General features: G+C 34.3%; 2 protein-coding genes across 6 annotated transcripts in view; both read left to right on the top strand.

Annotated features, from left to right (window-relative positions):
* Positions 1–1,528: 1,528 nt before the first annotated feature.
* Positions 1,529–12,420, top strand: LOC131169061 (ABC transporter G family member 1-like). 5 transcript variants are annotated; one of them, XM_058151238.1, is made up of 8 exons: positions 1,535–1,974; positions 2,395–2,474; positions 2,623–3,093; positions 3,207–3,293; positions 3,414–3,539; positions 3,942–4,139; positions 4,212–4,298; positions 11,647–12,420. In XM_058151238.1, the coding sequence occupies exons 1-8, from the start codon at positions 1,734–1,736 to the stop codon at positions 12,304–12,306; spliced, it is 1,950 nt and encodes a 649-aa protein (XP_058007221.1). In that variant the 5' UTR covers positions 1,535–1,733; the 3' UTR covers positions 12,307–12,420. The 5 variants fall into 5 exon arrangements, with proteins under 5 accessions (XP_058007225.1, XP_058007222.1, XP_058007221.1 ...); XM_058151240.1 differs by having other exon boundaries at positions 1,823–1,975; positions 2,397–2,474; positions 2,666–3,093; XM_058151239.1 differs by lacking the exon at positions 2,395–2,474 and having other exon boundaries at positions 1,533–1,974; positions 2,666–3,093.
* Positions 12,421–15,711: 3,291 nt separating this feature from the next.
* LOC110646501 (ABC transporter G family member 1) overlaps positions 15,712–21,791 on the top strand; it is a 69,483-nt gene continuing 63,403 nt past the window's right edge. Inside the window, exon 1 of the mRNA XM_058151246.1 lies at positions 15,712–15,726. The gene's annotated coding sequence lies outside the window, so the exon portion shown is untranslated. The remainder of the gene's footprint in view (positions 15,727–21,791) is intronic.

The raw sequence follows: 21,791 nt of genomic DNA, 5'->3' as shown, positions 1-21,791 counted from the left end.
TTCATAAATTTTTAATATGAAATATTTCATTATCTAATTAATATAAATAATTTATCTTAATTACATCCTTTATATGTGAATCCTTTATTTAGTAAATTAATCTTTTAATGAAATATCTTTGAGATTTATAACACGAATGAAATTATATATATATATATATATATATATATATATATATATATTTCTTTTGATGCAAAGAAAGTGCCATGAATATTTGGATTAAAAATGTAACATGATTAATTGAAAATTTATTAAAAAAGAAAAGCATAATAATAGTATATTAATGAAAAAATATCAACACATAAATATTTAAAAATGACTTATTATAAAAGGTCATTAAAATAAAATTAAAAATGTATTTATATGAATTTTAATTTAATTATAATAGAATTTAGATTATCAAATATATAATATCAATTATTGAATAATGCTTATATCAAACCGCGCCTTGCGGTGAATAATCACGTTTGTAAATACTATTTTGCATAAAATTCACGGAATAAAACATTAAATTTTTTAAAAATTTAAATTCATATGAAATGCTTTATTGAAAATAAAATAATCATAAAAGTGTGTGTGTGTGTATATATATATATATATATATATATATATATATATATATATATATATATATATATAAATTATAATAATACTTTTTCATTATAAAATTTATTAAAATATTTTTTTTGTGATATTTTATTTTTTTTTATATATTAAATTGATATAATATATTTCTTATAATATTCAAATTTATTAAAAACTTCAATTTTTTGACATTAAAATTTTCATTTTCATTGATTTCCTTTTAAATTATCCTTTGACCGGAAAAAAATATGCAACAATATGTGGATTTCACAAAAATTCACATTAATTATAATTCATATATTTATGAATTATTACGAGTAAAACAAATATAAATGATTAAAATAATTTAATTACTTTTTTACTCAACCCTTAAAAGCATTCACTAAAAAACACACAGATAGTTAAATAAAATTTTTTGAGACATTAAAAATATTATATATATGTATATAGAAGGTTGCCCTACAAGATTTTAGGTAAAAACAATGGTACTTCAAGATCTCATTTTAATTATGAAAAAAGTATTATTTAATATTTTTATTTTAAACGCAATTAATTATTTAATCATTTTATTTATAAAAAATATATTAATTATTTTTATTTTTTATTTTATTTACTATTTAGTACTTCTAATTATTTTAGACTTTAATTTTAATTTCATTTAATTTTTATAATTTAAAAATATAATTCTACAATTTCTTTATTGTTTAAGCATTAAATTATTTAATTTTTATAATAATAATTATTCTTTCTTTTAAATATATTAACTAATAGAAAATTTGATTTAACCAACAATACGCCTAGAGTTGTGGTCGGACTTGTGTCATAGTTCGGTGAAGAGGTGGTTGTGTGATGTGTCGAGTATTTTCTCAGAATGCCTGCATTTAGTGGGTGGGATATATATGGCACATTTTTGCGTCTCCCGGGCACATGTGGCAGTAGAACATTTTCCTTTGGTTAGTTTGGAACTGTAAAGCCACTGCTATTTTCAAGCTCACTTGCAAAGAGGAACACCTGTTCATGAAGCAAATCTCACATATCCTCCAGTGGCTGCTTCTCTTCATCCTTCACAGAGAATAAACGAAAGTGATCTTAATAAACCTAAGCATCCTTTTTCTTCATCACCATCTCTGCCTGATAATTCTGAAATCATGACTTCACTGGAAATGGAAACCTCTGATATTAACTTGGTTCAAACTCATATACCAAAGGAAGATGTTGATGATGCTGTTTTCTTGAGTTGGAAGGATTTATGGGTGACAGTTCGTGATGGAAGACATGGAAGCAGGTCAATCCTTCAGGTTCTTACTGCTTATGCCCAACCTGGAGAACTTCTTGCTATAATGGGTCCTTCAGGTTGTGGCAAGTCAACCCTTCTTGATGCGTTGGCAGGTATTGATCTTGATCGTTCTCATATTTAAGGACTACTAATTTTATTTAGCTTAAAGGCCTCATGCACTTTCTTACAAACCCTAAAAAATTTCCTTTTTAATTTATGTTATTTAAATATATAAAAATAGTATAAAACGTGAATATCTTCGGTAACATCAAATTTTAAAAAATATATATTTGTTTCTTTTACGGATTTCAATTGATTCTCTTGTTTACTTATATTTTTTAAATTGGCTTTTTATAAATTTAAGTATTAATTTTTTTTAGTGGATGATGTATTTTTATTAATGGGAAGTTAATTGTATAAAAATTTTTTTTTTATTGGCCTCATTTTTTGCATTGAAAATCTTAACATATATGAAAATTAATGGATATGTATAAGATTGATAAGGCTGAAATTGAGTTATGATTATATCGCAGGGAGACTGAATTCAAACACAATACAAGCTGGAGAGGTCCTCATCAATGGCCACAAGCAGGCACTGGCTTACGGAACAACGGTGAGCAGAATTTAAAGAATAAGAAACATATATTACTTTGATCTTGCATCTATGAATAATATAAAATATTCGACATGATAACAGACAACAAATTATTTTTTTATTCCAGTGACTAATTATCCTTTCATTATTTGTAAAATTGTAATAGGCTTATGTGACGCAAGATGATAATTTGGTCGCAACATTAACAGTTAGAGAAGCGGTTTACTACTCAGCTCAGCTTCAATTGCCAGACTCAATGTCCAACTCAGAAAAGGAGGAGAGAGCAGAGAGGACAATAAGAGAAATGGGTTTACAAGATGCCATGAACACAAGAATAGGAGGCTGGGGTGCTAAAGGCCTCAGTGGTGGCCAAAAGAGGAGAGTAAGCATTTGCATAGAGATCTTAACACACCCAAAACTTCTCTTCCTTGATGAACCCACAAGTTGCCTTGATAGTGCAGCTTCATATTATATCATGAGCAGAATTGCCAGCTTGGGCAGGAATGATGGAATCAGAAGAACTATCATTTTTTCCATTCATCAGCCTAGCAGTGAAGTCTTTCAGCTTTTTAACAATCTTTGCCTCCTTTCTTCTAGTAAAATGGTGTATTTTGGTCCTGCTTCTGCAGCGAATGAGGTTAGCATCTGAAACATTTCACAAAATTAATTGATTCATGGTAATCGTTGGAGTAACTATATACTTGAAGTACTAAATAGAAAATAATCACTCTTTCTTTTGATTTTACGTAGTTCTTCACCTTGAATGGCTTCCCTTGCCCAACCTATCAGAATCATTCTGATCACTTCTTGAAAACCATTAATAAGGATTTTGGAAGGGTAAGCTATGTAAACCAATCAATAATATATATTTTTTTCTTCAAAACCATTATGAAAATAGCTGCAAATTGGGGGAAGGGGAAGTTCCATATATCTGATAAAGAATGCTCCTATGACCAGGATCTTGAGCAAGGAATGAGTGATGCAACGCCTACAGAAGAAGTGATTAATACCCTCATTCAATCCTATACATCGTCTGAAACTTACCAAGAAGTTCGAAAGAAAGTAGCAGAAATAAATAAAGAGGTAATGTAATAACAAATGAAAATTTCAACTTGTAATTAGTTCACTAAACACATTCAATAACGGATCAGAGGTACCATCAAGTGTGGTGGCTTAGTGATATAAGCTTTTGGTGTTGGATGCATTCAACCTTGGTTCGGCTCCCCACTCCAGTGTTGACTAAAGATTTCTTCACTTGATATGAATGGGTGAATTGACTGCAGATTGTCCGTACTTTTGACGCCTTATAATTCACTATGACTCAATGGTAAGTCCTCTATTAAGTGAGGTTAAATTAGGGGTTATGAAACCATTTAACAGTGGACCTTGGATGTAGGGGCAATAATTGTTACATCCGGATAGCTCTTATTTTCTCCAGTTAAAAAGAAAAATCAAAGGTGGATATTGTTTTTGCATGGATTTTAGGATTATGGAGCAATATTGGAGAAGAAGAGAAGTCATGCTAGTTTCCTTAATCAATTTCTTGTTCTTACAAGAAGATCCTTTGTGAACATGTACCGAGACATAGGATACTACCGGTTGCGCCTATTTGTCTATGTTGGATTGGCTTTTGGTCTGGCCACCATATATTATGATCTTGGCTCTAGCTATGGTTCCATCCAGGTAACTAGTCACTTAAACATACGTTATAGAGTATCAAAATTAATTTCATTATATTTGTTTCCCTTGTTCCAGGCTAGAGGTTCACTGCTTATGTTCATATCTATATTCCTCACGTTTATGGCCATTGGTGGATTCCCTTCTTTCGTGGAAGAAATGAAGGTAATTTTCCTTTTCTATAAAGATTATCTTCATTCAAACTTTGTTTAATTTGAGGGATTATAAATTAGAGCTCAAATGAGACTATTTGAGAGATTTAATAAGCTTCATTACTTTTATTCTTGATAGTTATTTATTTATTTTTATTTGAATACACATGTATAATGTCTCTATTTATATATACTTATGTGTATTTAATGCTAGTAAAGAGTAGCATTATACTAGTAAAGCTGGTACTAGAAGGAGAAACAATAAATGTAGTTAGTACTTATGCCCCAAAAATAGGACTAGACAGTGAGAGTAAACAAAGGTTTTGAGAAGATATGGATGATCTAATGCAAAGCATACCGAATGAAGAGAATATTTTCATCGGTGGAGATTTGAATAGACATGTAGGAAGTTATAGGCAATGTTATGAGAATGTTCATGGAGGTTTTGGTTTTGACAGCCGAAATGAAGAGGAAAAAAGTATCCTGGATTTGGCTATGGCATACAACCTAATACTAGCAAATACCTACTTTATAAAAAGAGAGTCACATTTAGTGACATTTAAAAGTGAGCAACATAGAAGCCAAATTGACTTCCTCTTAACCAGGAAGACCAATAGAGCTCTATGCAAGGATTGCAAGGTCATTCCAGGAGAGGCTTTAACAAGTCAACATCGGTTAGTGGTCTTGGATGTCAAGTTTAGGAACAATTCAAGTAAGGTTAGAAGAAATAGTGTAGCTCGAACAAAGTGGTGGGAGTTCAAAGAAGTAAAGCAAGTGAAGTTCAAAAATGAGCTTCTCGAGTCCAAAGCATGAAAACTGGATGTGGAGGCCAATGATATGTGGATACAGATGGCATCAAAGATTAGAGAAGTAGCTAGAAAAGTACTTGGAGAGTCTAGAGAATATAGATCACCCTCAAAAGAGAGATGGTGGTGGAATAAGGAAGTACAAAGGCAGTGAAGAGAAAAAGGGAATGGTATAAGAAATTATCTAAGTGTGATAATAATGAGGCATATGAACAGTACAAGATAGCAAAGAAAGAGGCAAAAAAGGCAGTTAGTCAAGCAAGAGTGCAGGCCATTGAAAAATTATATGAGAAACTTAAAACTAAAGAAGGAGAGAAAGATATTTATAGATTAGCAAGGAGGAGAGAAAAGAAATGTCAAGATCTCAATCAAGTTAGGTGCATTAAGAATAAAGAAGGAAAAATATTAGTGAAAGATGAGGACATTAAAGAAAGATGGAGAAATTATATTGATGATCTCTTTAACAATAGTCAAAGTGGTAATAGCGTGAATATAGACTATAGAATAATAAAAAAGAATGTGAATTATACTAGAAGGATTAGATTTTTAGAAGTAAAGGAAGTACTTAAGAGAATGAAAGTAGGTAAAGCCTGTGGACCCGATGGAATACCAATTGAAATGTGGAAGTGATTGTGAGATATGAGAGTGGCATGATTAACTAAATTATTTAATAAGATTCTAAACTAAAAAAAAAAATGCCTAATGAATGGAGGAGGAGTATTTTAGTACTTATTTTTAAAAATAAAGGAGACATACAATGTAATGTCCTCACCGTGGGTAGTCCGTACATTTTACTGTTCCGACGACTAATGTCTGTTCGGACAGTCAGAATGTTTGAAACTACACTTAAACTATAGTGGAGAGACCTAAATTAATGAAATAAATGTAAAGAAAATTTAATAAATATAGGAAATAATTTTGGGACCCAATTTTAAGGTTTATTTAGGTAAAAATGACATTAAAAATGTTAAAGAAAATTTAGAGAAAATAAAATAAAATTTAGAGAATTTATTAATTGGTACAAAAAAATAATAAAAATAACCCAATATGCACCCAGAAGGGCATTTTGGTCATTTCACCCTCTAGAGGTGAATTTTGACCTAAATGTCAAATTAAAAATTCAGAGAATAAAATAATTAACATAAATTAAAAATTTATGAAATGAATTGGAAAATGAGAAAAGAAAAGAAGAAAAGAAAAGAAAAGAAAATGAAAAAGACTTATGATATAAAATAAAAATAAAGTACAACAAAAATATATATATATAGACACAAGATGACAAGAGCCACCAACCATCTTCTTCCTCCCTCTTCTCTCTCTCCTTGGAGCGGGCTGCCATGGATGTTCCCTTCCACCATTTTTGTTTTCCTTAAAGCTTGATTTTCCAAGCTTTCTCCTCACCGAAACCTTAACCTCTCTTCATTAAAAATTTAGCCCATTCCATAGGGAAGCTTTAGATACCTATAAGAAGAAGAAATGTTGAAGTTTGAAGTGGGTCACAAGAGGTTAGTGCCTAATCTTCTTTTCTCCCTTATTTAATCCTTGAGTTAAGGTTAAAATGAAGTGAAATTTGTAAGAAACTAAAAGAAATTGGTGAGTTATGAAGGGAGTAAATTTCGGTACCCATGGTAAGTGAGGGTTTTTGATGACTTTGATGTATATAAAGTGATTTAATGATGTTGGTTGATGCATTTATAAGTATTTGAAGTTGATTTACATTGAGATTTTATAAGCTTAAAATTGTGAGTTAGGGTTTGACCTAACTTTGGTATTTTTGTATTATACCTTGCAATTGGGATTGTTGAGATGTTTTGATGATATTTAGAAGTGCCTTGAATGTCAAATTGAAGTAAGGAAGTTGGAGGAGAAATGAATTATTGGGAGTGCTATTTTCTACAAGTTGTGTTTGTTGACGACAGTATACATTTTAGGCTATAAATGAAATTGTGTGACCCCAATTGGTATGAGGCCAATTGGAGGTGAAATATGACCTATAATAGACCAATTTTTATGGAGAGGTCATGCTAAAATTTTGCCTAGAAAGTGACCTAAAAAGTGACCAAATCCGGATTGCCTACAATGTGAACCCAGAATTTGACCATATGAACAGTAATAAGTCTTTTGGCCATAACTCACTCAAAACAGGTCCAAATGACCTGAATTTTATATTATTGGAAAAATTAGACATAGAGCTACAATTTTTATGAAGGCCACTAAACCCAGAAATGCCAAAAACCAAACCAAATTATTGGCCCAAGTTGGGTCACAAAACTGTCTAGACCTGTGTTGCCCAGAAACTGCTAGACACAAACTTACCCGACCAGTTTTGGCAAAATGGCCGTAACTTGGTCTACAAAAACTCAAATGAAATGAAACCAGTGGCAAAATATCCACAAGACATAGGTATACAAAATTGGTATTTACAAGTCACTGCATCAAAACCTGCAATCTGACCAAACTTCACTTGACCCTAGAACAGTCTTTTAGTCATAACTCACACTAGAAAAATCCAATTGAGATGCCCCAGACCTTTCCAGAAACCTGAGAAATAGGGCTACAACGTTGTTTTAGGAACCTTCCTCAAATTCTGAATTTAAGAACCTCAAAAAATGACTTGCAGTCACTGACTTGAACTGAAGGTCTGTTGGCACAGGGTATAGGAGTCCAGCCCAGTTAATTGGACATAAATAATTTCACAAAACTTGAAAAATCATGATACAAATTTCTAAATGATCATAAGACATAGGACAAAAATTTCTATGAAGATCACTATGCTTAAAAGTGACTACAACATGTTCCATTAATTAGGCAAACTCTAAGTCCAAAAGCTACCTAGTTAAGGAACCAAAATCTGGAAATGAGTCAGTTATGGTTATCCGACCATAACTTGAGTTATAAAAATCAAATTGACATGATTCAAAAAGGAAAATAAAGATAAGACATAGTGGAACAACTTCCATGAAGGAAGTGTAGCCAAATAGTAGCTACAACTTGATCATATGGATAGGTAAAATTAAAACAGTGAAACTGAACCCAAAGAAATGTTCTTGAATTAAATTGTTTTTAGTAAGGACTTATCCCTAATATGTCATTATATGCTAAATTATATGAAATAGGTATGTGGAACCTACTTTTCCACTACAAGGTGACATGAAATTAGTTGATACATAAAATGTAAATTTACCTAAATAGTTTGCTAAACACATAAGTCATAGGAAAATACACTTGGAACCTATGTTTCCATCATACATGAAATAACAATACTATAAATATGTATAGTACATGACATAAAATAATGAGAGTGATAAATACATAAGTTATACGAATAAGTGCTTGGGACCTATGTTCTCATTATAATAACATGGAAATGGTATAAAGCATAGGTAGTACATGAAGTGAAATAAAAATATGTTATGAACCCTTAATAGTACATAACATAAAATAATAAAACTATAAGTGCTTAATAGTACTAATTTGCCCAAAGTATGCCTAGGCTTATATGTATATAGTTGGATCGATTGGAATACCAATTAGGAACCACAAATAGCAGTACTGCTTACAGAGCAATCATGAACTGACAATATATGTCTGATATGATTGTTCTACAGGCTATATGCCTACCCATTGGCCATTGTGCCTAACCTTATTTCTGGCTTTACAAGCCTGACAGCAGGCCTCGTGCCTGACAGCTGGCCTTGTACCTGACAGATGTATACAGGGTAAACATATGGCTGTCTAACCCGTATACTCCCGTGTATCCAGCATTATAGTTTGTTATAGGTTACTTGGGCATAAAAATGCAGATATGACATAAAATACACCGATATGACATGAAATACAGATATGATATGAAATACATCGATATGACATAGAATACATTGATATGATCCCAAAGATTCTAATATGAGTTTAAAAAGCTAGAGAATGAAATTAATACCCAGAAAAGATACTGATAATTAATTTATTACCAAAATATAAAAAAAATCATAAATGACTTAGACTGCATAAGAAATGAACAGAAAAGATACTGATAATTAATTTATTATCAAAGTACAGAAAAGTCATAAATGACTTAGGTTGCATAAGAAATAAACAGAAAAGATACTGATAATTAATTTGTTACCAAAGTACAGAAAAGTCATAAATGACTTAGACTGTATAAGAAATGAACAGAAAAGATACTGTTAAATTTAACTGTTCCCAAAGTGTAGGAAATTTATAAATGTCTTAGAATTGATGATAATTTCACTGATATGAGTTTAAGGAGACTGAAAATAAGATATATGCACAGATAAGATCCTAATAAGTAAATTATTCCCAAAGTGCAATAAAATATATAATTGACCTAGAAGTGCAAAATTCTATATAGAGCTATTACCTTTAATTATTCAGTTATTATTCCTTAAGATTATGCACCACTAAGCAATTTGCTTAGCGCGTTGGATTTTCCATCGCGTAGGTACTGGAGATCAGCAGCTGCCACCGCAGTAGCCGCCACAATAGTTTTCTGACCGCAGTTGACCAGATCTGTATACAGCCAGAGTTCACCTCATTAGTCTTTTGTATTTTGGTAGGGCCTATGTACTAGACTTAGTATTTTGGTTTATTGTATATAAACATCATGTAGTTATATTTTGTGTTGTAAATAAATGAAATTTACTTTTTGGGATTGTAAATAAGCTTGTAAGCTTTTGTATATAAATTTTCATCTAAATGAATGAATGAGTTTCATTCCTTGAAATGATATGATATGATATGACTATGGATATATAAGACAGATATGAAATTGTTTTTAATGGGTAACTAGTGGAACCCGCCAGACGCTAATAAAACAGAGGAGGCTCTGCCCGGGTATCCACAGAAATAAATTGTTATATATATAAAAAAATTCCACATATGAAATACCTGTTTTTAAATAATATTAAAAATTTACAATGAATATTATAAGATAAGATAGGATGCTCCGGCACCGAATGTGACACTCCTCGCTCGGCTGCACTGTAGACGGGTGAGGGGCGTCACATACAGAGTTGCTTAAACTATAGGAGAATTAAACTCATGAGCCATACTATGAAGTTGTAGGAAAGAGTTGTGGAACATCGACTACGTCATGACACTTCTATCTCTCCCAATCAATTTGGCTTCAAGCCCGGTCATTCAACTATAGAAGCGATCTTTCTCATTAGAAGCTTGATGGAGAAATATAGAGATGTGAAGAAAGATCTACACATGGTTTTTATCGATTTGGAGAAGGCTTATGATAGTGTTCCAAGAGATATCTTATAGAGAGTGTAAGAACAAAAGAGGGTATCTATTAGGTACATACAAGTGTTAAAAGATATGTATGAAGGAGCAACTATTATTGTGCGCATAGTGGGAGGGGACACAAGAGGTTTTTCTATCTCAATTGGATTACACCAAGGTTCAGCTGTAAGCCCTTACCTTTTTACATTAGTTTTAGATAAATTGACGAAACATATACAAGAGAGTATCTCTTGGTGCATGATGTTTGCAGATGATATAGTTCTAATAGATGAGACGCGAGAAGGAGTCAATAGAAAGCTAGAGCTTTGGAGAAGTACTCTAGAGTCAAAGAGTTTTAAGTTAAATAGAACGAAGACAGAATACACGCATTACAAGTTCAGTGAAGGCTGAACTGGTGATAGGAAAGGAGTTAGTTTGGATGGAGTGATACTGCCCCAAAGTAATCACTTTAAATATCTTAGCTTAATCCTTCAAGTAGATGGGTGATGTGAGGAGGATGTTAGTCATAGGATTAAAGCCGGATGGTTAAAGTGGAGAATTGCCATGGGAGTTTTATGTGATTGCAAGATTCCCAATAAGTTGAAAGGAAAATTTTACCGTACAGCTATACAACCGGCCATGTTATATGGTAGTGAGTGTTGGGCACTGAAGGAGTCGTATGTGTCTAAGATAAGAGTTACAGAGATGAGAATATTAAGGTGGATGAGTAGTCATATTAGACTAGATAAAATCCGTAATGAGAGTATTAGAGAAAAGGTAGGAGTAGTGTCAATTGAGGATAAGTTGAGAGAAGGGAGATTGAGTTGGTTTGATCATGTGAAGCGTAGACATACGGAGGCTCCAGTTAGACAAGTAGAGCACATTAGGTTAGAGGATAGAAAGAAAAGAAAGGATAGACCTAAATTGACTTGGAGGAGAGTAGTACAGCATGACCTAGAAGTATTACACATTTCTAAAGATTTAACCCAAAAATATTTAGAATAGAAAAAGAGAATCCATATAGCTGACCCCAAATTACTGGGATAAAAACTTAGTTGAGTTGAGTTGAGTTGAGTTATGTGTATTTAATGCATATTGCCTCCATTGACTAAATTTTTTGGATATGCCTGGTATACAGGTGTCTATTGTATAATGCATGAGATCTAAAGCTTGCATTGTTTGCATTTTGATCACCGAATTGAATGGAGATGATTAGGAAAATTAACAAGGGATTTATATAGAAAGAAAGTCTTTATCGTATTAATTATTTTTTTCAATTGCTAAACAAATTTTGCAACTACATCGAATCAGGTATTTGTACGAGAAAGATTAAATGGCCATTATGGATCCACTGCGTTTATTTTTGCCAACACATTCTCTTCCATGCCATTCTTGTTAGTGATTTCACTGATTCCTGGAGCTATAGCTTACTACCTTACTGGACTTCAAAAAGGATTTGACCACTTTCTATGCTTTGCTTCCATAATATTTGCTTCTATGATATTGGTAGAGAGTGTAATGATGGTTGTAGCAAGTATTGTGCCTAATTTTCTGATGGGAATTATAGCTGGTGCTGGTATTCAAGGCCTCATGATCTTAGGTGGTGGATTTTTTCGGTTGCCCAATGATCTTCCAAAGCCATTTTGGAAGTACCCTTTATATTACATTGCCTTCCACAAGTATGCATACCAAGGAATGTTCAAGAATGAGTTTGAAGGGCTAAAATTTCAGAGTAATCAAGCTGCAGGAGGTATTCCTCGCATGATCAATGGTGAAGAAATTCTGAGAGATGTATGGCAAGTGGAAATGGGCTATTCCAAATGGGTTGATGTTGTAATCTTGCTTGGAATGGCAATTTTCTATAGATTTCTGTTCCTGATAATTATCAAGACTTCTGAAACCATCAAGCCTGTTATTATAGCTGCTACGGAAGTGCCTCCTAACGAAACAATTCATGGGGAGGCCTTGTAGAATCATATATGAAATAATTGTAATCTTACTGTTTTGAAGGCAGGAACTTGTTTTATTCATGCTAGGTTGTATGATGCAACTTTAAGAATGGAAATAGAATCTAGTGTTTGTGTATCTTAGCACTGATGATGAACTGAGGAAAGAACAATTTTCTATTCTAATTAATTACCGTCCCAATATTAATCCTTAAGCAATGATTATTGGCGACTTTAATTCCTAATTATCTGGAGATGAAAAGTTGGGTGGAGGAGAAATTAAACTCTCTCAGTGTTCTGCATTTCGGAATTTTATTAATGGCATGAGGCTCATTGATATGGGTTTCCAAGGACAAAAGATGACCTGGGACAATAGGTGTAGTGGACTAGCTCACATTGAAGCGCGCTTAGACAGGAGTCTGGCCACCCTTCAGTTGCTTTTCCCCTACCCGATGGGCTCAGATCACTGACCGCTATTGGTTGACCGTGATCCACATACTCAGAGAGCGAAGAAAGACTTTGCTGTTAATGCTTGATGGGCTAATATGTTGGAAGCTTGTACCAATATCTCTTCAGCCTGGACTAGCGGTAATGAAAATTCTGGCACATCAAACATTTACTTTAAAATTAATAAGTGTCGTTATATGCTTTTATTAATTGGAACAGGCATAGACTCCATAATTCTGGAGTTCGACTTCAATTATTGCAAAATCAGTTGGCAGTTGCAACATCGAACGTGAATAACTGAGGAGAGGAACAATTCTGTCCACAGAATCCCGTCAGAATTGGTTGCAGCTCGGGGGGTGGGGGGTGTGGGCTGTGGGTTGTGGTGGGGGTTGGGCCTGGATGTGGTAGGAGAGGAATATTTCTTATTTTCATGCTAAAGTTATTTTTAGAAGAAAGGGGAATGTTGTCAAATCCGCTTTTTCAGTCTAGAATCGGTGAAGAGGCTATAAAATTATATTAGAAAATCGAATTGTAAAATCATAAGATTTTATAGCTTACTTAACATTTTTTTTTCTTTTTTAAATCATATTTATATGAATATGAAAATAAACTTTCATATAAATTTAAGCATAAAGAAGTTAAGAAAAAAGCTTTTTAATATATTTTTGAGTTTTATATTTAAATTATTTTAATTTTAATTGAAATATTTTTTTCACCAACTTATCAATATTTTAAATTGTAAAATTTTAAATATATAAAATTATAAAATCGTAGAATTGTAAACTCATAAAATCATTTTGTTTTTATACGATTTTACTATTTAAAATTATGATTTTACTTTAATTTTATTTGATTTCAATTTTATATATATTTTGACTTATTTTTAGTGATTTTGACTAGTAAAATTATTCGAGTCAACTCGCAAATTTAATAAGTATAAAAAACTTCATTGCAGGGTTTTGGATGGGAGTAGTCGTTGGTATAGCTCTTTAGCTAGCATCAAATTAATGGCTATGGATTATTTTATAGACATATATACTATCACGACTCAACCTATGGGCCGGATCAGCACTAGGACCTGGGCCAGCCTAAAGCCCCCGAGGTCCGTAGTAAGTCTAATTATTCCTTAACCCAATCCTAAGGCCCATATTAAGCTCAATTTCAAGAATTCAATTGGACAGAGTCCGGTCATAACATGGATCATACAACGGGGAGTTTTGACTCACTCGACCTGTAAGCACAATATATATAATAATTTGAGGAGCTCAGCTCACCCTCCATATACTCATAATATCATAAATCAAATGGGAGCTCAGCTCCCTCATCCAATCCAATCATTCATGTATTTAATAGGTTTACATATCCAACGTGACAATTATAATATAGACCCAAATCAAATAAAGTACTTCTAACACATGCGGAGTTCTAGAATTTAGTAAAGTTATACAAAACATAACAAATATTACTAAATGTCCTGTGAAGGAGAGAGGCAAGTTAAAACTCAACAAGAAATCTCCTGTATCCTGGAAAAATAAGGTGAACACGAGTGAACGTTCAATTCAGAGAGTAAAATATCGATTTTAATCACAATTTCTATAGCTATCTAAAGCTAATGCATCCTAAAGAGTGGAATGCAAAACCTTCATAATTTTCATACAAATCACATCATAACAGTAAAAAGTTAATTTGGAGCATTCACGCACCCATATAATATTCAAGCAGTATATATATGAGAGTTGATCCCCTATACAACTCTCTTAATCCAACCTTTGCCAGCGAGTACATCTCAAGCTGGACTTTAGCTTAATAGACCAAATGTAGGGGCCAGCGAGATCATCTCGAGCTGTGCCTACCCCAACTTAACCATAAAAGGATCAGGTCCCATCGAGTCAAGCTCCAGCTGCGTCTACCTGTCCTGTTCATATTCAATACCACACACCACATGCACGCCAACACACGCACACTGCTCCAAATTACCATAAAATAACATCCATAGCATTTCATTAATTAAGAATGCAATATAAAATGTGCCTAGTATTTAACTACATAGATATATATTTATAAGTGATGTATGGGCATGCCTGAACATATAATAATATTAAAATTATAATTAAAATTAATATTTTACTCACAGACATGAATAGAGGTCACTGTAGCGGCTGGGCGGAGGGGGAAGGCTGTCCCGGCTTACCTGACAATTACATTATAATTATTTAATATAATTAACTCAATACAAGCTTAAAAGAATCAATGACACCCTAAGTTAAGCCGAAAATTCGGTAGAATTCCCCCTATACCTAGGACCTACTTAACCTGCAAAAGGGCTCAAAATACATTTCTATATCCACAAGTCTCATAACCACAACTCAATCACATCACATAGCCCCTCCTGGGTCCATCCAACAGTCAACAACCATAATTTGAAAAATTACCATTTAGTCCCTACAACTAACCCTTTTGCAAAAACTACCCAAATGAGCTCTAAAAATTCTAAAATTTTGCCCCGCGGTCCTTAGCAATATTATTAAGCTAATACAAAAGGAATTATAATTTTCTAACTACCCACGAATATTTTATGGATTTTTAATCTAAACTCGAAACTAAATAATTAAGGAAACTTATGGTTCAGGCTTATCTACGCCAATTCGGATATTGGAAACATATCCAAGACATCTGAAAACAGTGGGATAGCCTATAATCTTGACTCAGTTCTGAAGTAGCTTCGGCCGCCCGGCTGTCCGGCTCGAAAATGCAGACCCATTCGATAATCAAAATTTTACAAATCGAGTGTACCTATACAAAGCCCATAACACGGAGGTTAGACTAAAATATTTATATTTACATATAAAATAATTATTTGAAAATTAGAGGTATTACATTCTCCCCCCCTTACAGAAAATTCATCATCGAATTTTACACAAGACAGAATAAAGAATTACAAGATTACACAGTGGACAAGTATGGGTACTTATTGCGCATGTCCTGCTCTGACTCCCAGGTACACTCTTCTACCGATTAGCTCCTCCACAAAACCTTAACCATATTGATCTGTTTTGACCATAGCTGCCTCATCTGAAAGTCCACTATGGCTATTAGCTGCTCCTTGAAGGTTAGGTTTTCCTTCAACTCCATTGTATCGGGTTATAACACATAGGAAGGATCAGGTATGTACTTTCTAAGCATAGAAATGTGGAACACTGGGTGGACATGAGAAAGGCTTGGTAGTAACTCCAACTGGTCAACAACTGTTCTAACTCTATCAATGACCTTAAAAGGTCCTATGTATCTAGGTGGTAGCTTGCCTTCCTTTCCCAACCTCATGACTCCTTTCATTGGGGAGACGTTTAGGAATACATTACTAGGTTATCACAACATTATTTCCCTTGCTTATGTAGACTTTTTGAGCCAAGGTATGATCTAAACTTGAAGAGAAGGAGAAATCTCCTCCTACTGACATTAACACACCATTCATGTTTCTTGGTCTTCTCCCAGAAATTTCATCATCTCTATATAAGATATCAACTACTGCAATCCTTCTATTGCACCATCGATTTGCCTAATATATCATCTTAAGATTTTCTATCTCCACTTGTACTCCATTTCTACCTTTTTATGCCTACCTTAACTCTTTTGCATCCCTATATTTTACTATATTCAAGAAGATACCTCTCACTAATAAATTCTTCCAAAATGGATTCCAATCATGCTTATTGTCATAACTCTTATCCTTGTACTTCTCAATGACTTGTGACTGTCACTTATACATATCTCTTTTTGCTCTATTTCCTTCTGTCGTTCTGTCACTCATTTTTATTCATGTTTCCTTATAAAGTGACCCTATTAGTCATACTAAAAATGCTTACCTAATCCTTGATTGCAGGCCCCAGAATTGCTATCTCACCACCTTTATTCAGGTCCTGAGCCTATGTGCCATTTTCCACCATCCTTTTTGTTTGTTATGCCTATTTGAACCATTAGGTTTACTTTTATTTAACTTACTACTTATTAATTCACTCCTTTGCCTGATACGACAGTTCAAGACACCATTGCACATCCTATAACTTTTACTTGCTCTAATTGCATTCCTCAACTAACTTTCGTCTTACTGTTAGAAGTCTAAATGGACTTATCCCATTGCTACCTATTCCATATTGGAAACCGGAATAGACAGAGTTTGATCCATATCCTACAACTCTGAACCCCATGTTTTGGCTCCTGACACTGCCCGAACCATGACCTACTCTAAGTCTTATACTTTTGGATTCTATATCTTGACAGCTATCCTCACTCATGTATCCTCGTTCTAGGTTTTATAATATTGCCTTTCAGTTCATCCTATTTACCTTGCTCAGGATGACACTTTATATACCTTATATCACACTTTAATCTTCCTGACCTTGTCCTATTTTTGGCTATTCGATTTACTCTTTAATTCATCTCTTTTATCTTATCCAAAGTAGAACTTGACTATTTTATTCTTTAGTGTTACTCTCTTTCTTAATCTGACTATCATGTCAGGAACTTATATCCCTTCACTGTCTTTATCAAGTTATCAACACCTTGATGTTACTCAAAATTGGTGCTCTAACCACTCTGGCTGGTACTTCCACTGTCATTCGAATTTCTCTCATGTTGCATCTAAAACCAATTATCTAAATTTTTATTTCTATATTTCCTTTTATCTAATGATATTTTATGACTTATTTTCGCTGACTTACAGTTATTGTCCTTTCCACTGTTTAACTCTAAACTACCCTCTAATACCTCAAGAAGGGAATCTACAGAATCCCTTTTTTTTTTTTTCCCTTACTACTCCAAAGCTCTGCATCCATCATGATCTGATCTCTTATAATCCTTACAACGAAAATTGTACTCTCCCTAAGGGGAAACCTAAGCCACTATTTCCTATCACACTACAGTCCCATTTAGGACATCATTCCACAGATCATTACATTAGTGGTACTCTTCTATCTCTTCTCAGAAAACATTATCATACTCTACAGTATAACTGATTACAAGAGAGGTACTACCTCAACCCCATTACCATAACTATATAAAGCTGTCTGCTCTCTTTTTATATTGTCAACCTTCCTAGAATGTCATTTCGCAGGCTACGAATATTATTCATAACCTCCAATCTCCTTTAGGGAGTAGATTCGTACTTACGCTCCAATGTCACACGAAGGAGGTGCTATCTTCATTAAACTTTAGGCAATACGTCCACTGTAATGCCAACACTGCTAACGATCTCATACCAGAGACCAGATGATCCCACCAAGTAGGTGTCACCATTACACTGCAATCACACTAAAATCCTCTAGTCTTGTGCCACTTATGCTCTAACTCTGCACTCAAAGTAGAATAACTGAGTCACTGACTCTAGTTATCACCCAACTATGACCTTTGGTGTTCAATCTCTAGGGTCGTAAACCCTAACTAGGAGCTTTCCCAACTCCTCTACAGAAATAAAACTCTGTCTTGACATAACTGTACCAAAACAGAGGTTATTTACAAACACCCTAATCATGGTGCACCACGGGGAAGCATGTAGCTCTACATAATAATCCCATGTCGATACTATAATCTGTAGCTTACGGCACAAATATCAAGAATATTGTATAGTTACTGCAGTATGTCCCGACATACTAGATCTCTTGATCTCTTATCTCTCTTGAATCCACTGATAGCATGAACTTACTATGACTAGGTTATCCACCGATGACTGCCAGTAGTGGTACCCTCACTCTCACTTAGGGCAGCTATATTGCTAAAAATCACCTTTATGTCCTCGTGCCTTGTACCAAATAGGCACGCCACTTAAACCCATACTAACAGGAACATAGCATTTCTTAGAGTACGTATCGTCATGGCAGACCTCAACATTTCTGCTAACTCTATTTTACATCTCTACGTACTTCACGAAAACTAAGACACTAACTGAAACACTCTTATATTACCCGAGGTATAATGCAGAGTTAGAAATAAGGAGTTACAGAAGAAGACAAAATAGGATTCTATACTCTGCATGTGAAATCCTAACCAGACTCTTCTTAAGCCTTAGACATGTATTTCCCATGAATCTGAAGCCTAAGCTCTGATACCACATTTGTCACGACCCAACCTATGGGCCGGACCAGCACTAGAACCTGGGCCAGCCTAAAGCCCCTGAGGCCTGTAGTTAGCCTAACTATTCCTTAACCTAATCCTAAGGCCCATATTAAGCCCAATTTCAAGATTTCAATCGGCCAGAGTTCGATCATAACATGGACCATACAACGGGGAGTTTTAACTCACCCGATCTGTAAGCACAATATATATATAACAATTTGAGGAGCTCAGCTCACCCTCCACATACTCATAATGTCATAAAATCAAATGGAAGCTTAGCTCCCTCATCCGATCCAATCCAATCATACATGCATTTAATAGGTTTACAAATCCAACGTGACAATTATAATACATATCCAAATCAAATAAAGTACTTCTAACACATGTGAACTTCTAGAATTTAGTAAAGTTATATAAAACATAACATATATTACTAAATGACCTGCAAAGGAGAGAGACAGGTTAAAACTCAATAAGAAATCTCCTATATCCTGGAAAAATAAGGTGAACAGAAGTGAGCGTTCGACTCAGAGAGTAAAATATCGATTTTAAGCACAATTTCTATAGCTATCTAAAGCTAATGCATCTTAAAGAGTGGAATGCAACACCTTCATAATTTTCATACAAATCACATCATAACAGCAAAAAGGTAATTTGGAGCATTCACGCACTCATATAATATTCAAGCAGTACATATATGGGAGCTGATCCCCTATACAGCTCTCTTAATCCAACCTCTGCCAGCGAGTACATCTCAAGCCGGACTTTCGCTTAATAGACCAAATGCGGGGGCCAGCGAGATCATCTCGAGCCGTGCCTACCCTGACTTATCCATAAAAGGATCGGGTCCCAGCGAGTCAAGCTCCAGTCGCGTCTACCCGTCCTGTCCATATCCAATACCACACGCCACACGCACACTACTCCAAATTACCATAAAACAACATCCATAGCATTTCATCAATTAATAATGCAATATAAAATGTGTCTGGTATTTAACTACATAGATATATATTTATAAGTGATGCATGGGTATGCCTGAACATATAATAATATTGAAATTATAATTAAAATCAATATTTTACTCACAGACGTGAATCGAGGTCACTGTGATGGCTGGGCAGAGGGAGAAGGCTGTCCCGGCTCACCTGATAATTATATTACAATTATTTAATATAATTGACTCAATACAAGCTTAAAAGAACCAAAGACACCCTAAGTTATCCGGAAAATCCAACAGAATTCCCCCTATAACTAGGATTTACCCAACTTGCAAAATGGCTCAAAATACACTTCTATATTCACAAGTCTCATAACCACAACTCAATCACATTACATGGCCCCTCCTGGGCCCATCCAACAATCAACAACCACAATTTGAAAAATTACCATTTAGTCCCTACAACTAACCCTTTTGCAAAAACTACCCAAATGAGCTCTAAAAATTCTAAAATTTTGCCCCGCAGTCCTTAGCAATATTACTAAGCTAATACAAAAGGAATTAAAATTTTCTAACTACCCACGAATATTTTATGGATTTTTAATCTAAACCCGAAACTAAATAATTAAGGAAACTTAGGGTTCAGGCTTACCTACGCCAATTCGGATATTGGAAACGTATCCGGGACGTCTGAAAACAGTGGGATAGCCTATTATCTTGACCCGATTCTGAAGTAGCTTCGGCCGCCCAGCTGTCTGGCTCAAAAGTGCAAACCCGTTCGGCAGTCGAATTTTCGCGAGTCGAGTATACCTACGCGAAGCCCATAACACGGAGGTTAGACTAAAATATTTATATTTACATATAAAATAATTATTTAAAAATTAGGGGTGTTAAATTATACATCTTGGTAACCTTCCAATCTTCAGTCCTAAATGAAGGGTCTCCATGGGTGGGTTACACATATCATGAATGAGGATTTTTACTCAAAGAGCTGCTTCATTAACCTAATGAAAGCCCCAGGCATAGATGGACTGATGGGCCTTTTCTTCCAAAGGTATTAGGATATAGTGGGAGAGGATGGGTGCATGGCAGTACTTAATTTCATTTGCCTCGGAATGCAGTTCATAACATTGGTGCCGAAGGTCAAATGTGTCCAATCTATGAACGACTTGAGGCCAATCGAGTTATGTAATGTCGTGTACAAGATTATCTCGAAAATTTTAACTCACAAGTTGCAGAGATTCATGAATGAGATTATAGAAGGGAAACAAAGTGCCTTCATAGTGGGGTGGGTTTTTTTTTTTTAATCAAAAGTATTACCATTAATAAAAGATCAAGAATAGAACACCCTAGTAAGGGGCTTACAAAGATCCTACTGGAGCAAGAATAGTACAAGAGAGGAAAACCAAATATAAACTTCAAAAACAGAAAAGAGCAACACCAAAAAAAACTATCAACACTTAAAAGAAATACGAGCTACAGCATAAAAGAACACTACGGGAATCACAAAGAAATCCAAACCTATGACCTCAAATAGAATTCTCTCAAGAGAGAAAACATATCCTAAAAGTGCTCATGAATTGAGTAAGCAAAAAGCATAGCCAACCAATAATGCGAACTACTAATGGGCATTACCATGAATAACAAATCTGCAGAAACCAAACAAACCACTTTGCAAACATCTAGAACAACGTAGATTGCACAAACTCAAGCCCATAAAACCTAGATTTGACGTATTGCGCGAGGAGTTGAATCCTTAAAATTGGACAAAAATGGGAATGAACCAGCAACCAGAGCCGACAGCCCGACACCTAGGAAAGCAGCAAGAGGAGAAGCAAAAAAAAAAAAAAGGAAAAAAGATTCTACCAAAAAAAAAAACTAATCACCACTCCAAGACACTACAACACTTTCAAACCTTATTCCAAAGACACCAAATTATACCCCTCTTATCAAAACTCACTTACGATCTAAAAGTTCACGCTTCCCACTAGACCTGCATCTTATTGTTAATTAATCAA

The sequence above is a fragment of the Hevea brasiliensis genome, chromosome 8, assembly GCF_030052815.1.
Source record: "Hevea brasiliensis isolate MT/VB/25A 57/8 chromosome 8, ASM3005281v1, whole genome shotgun sequence".
Lineage (NCBI taxonomy): Eukaryota > Viridiplantae > Streptophyta > Magnoliopsida > Malpighiales > Euphorbiaceae > Hevea > Hevea brasiliensis.
The sequence above is the reverse complement of the archived record's forward strand: the minus strand, read 5'-3'. Positions and strand labels throughout refer to the sequence as shown.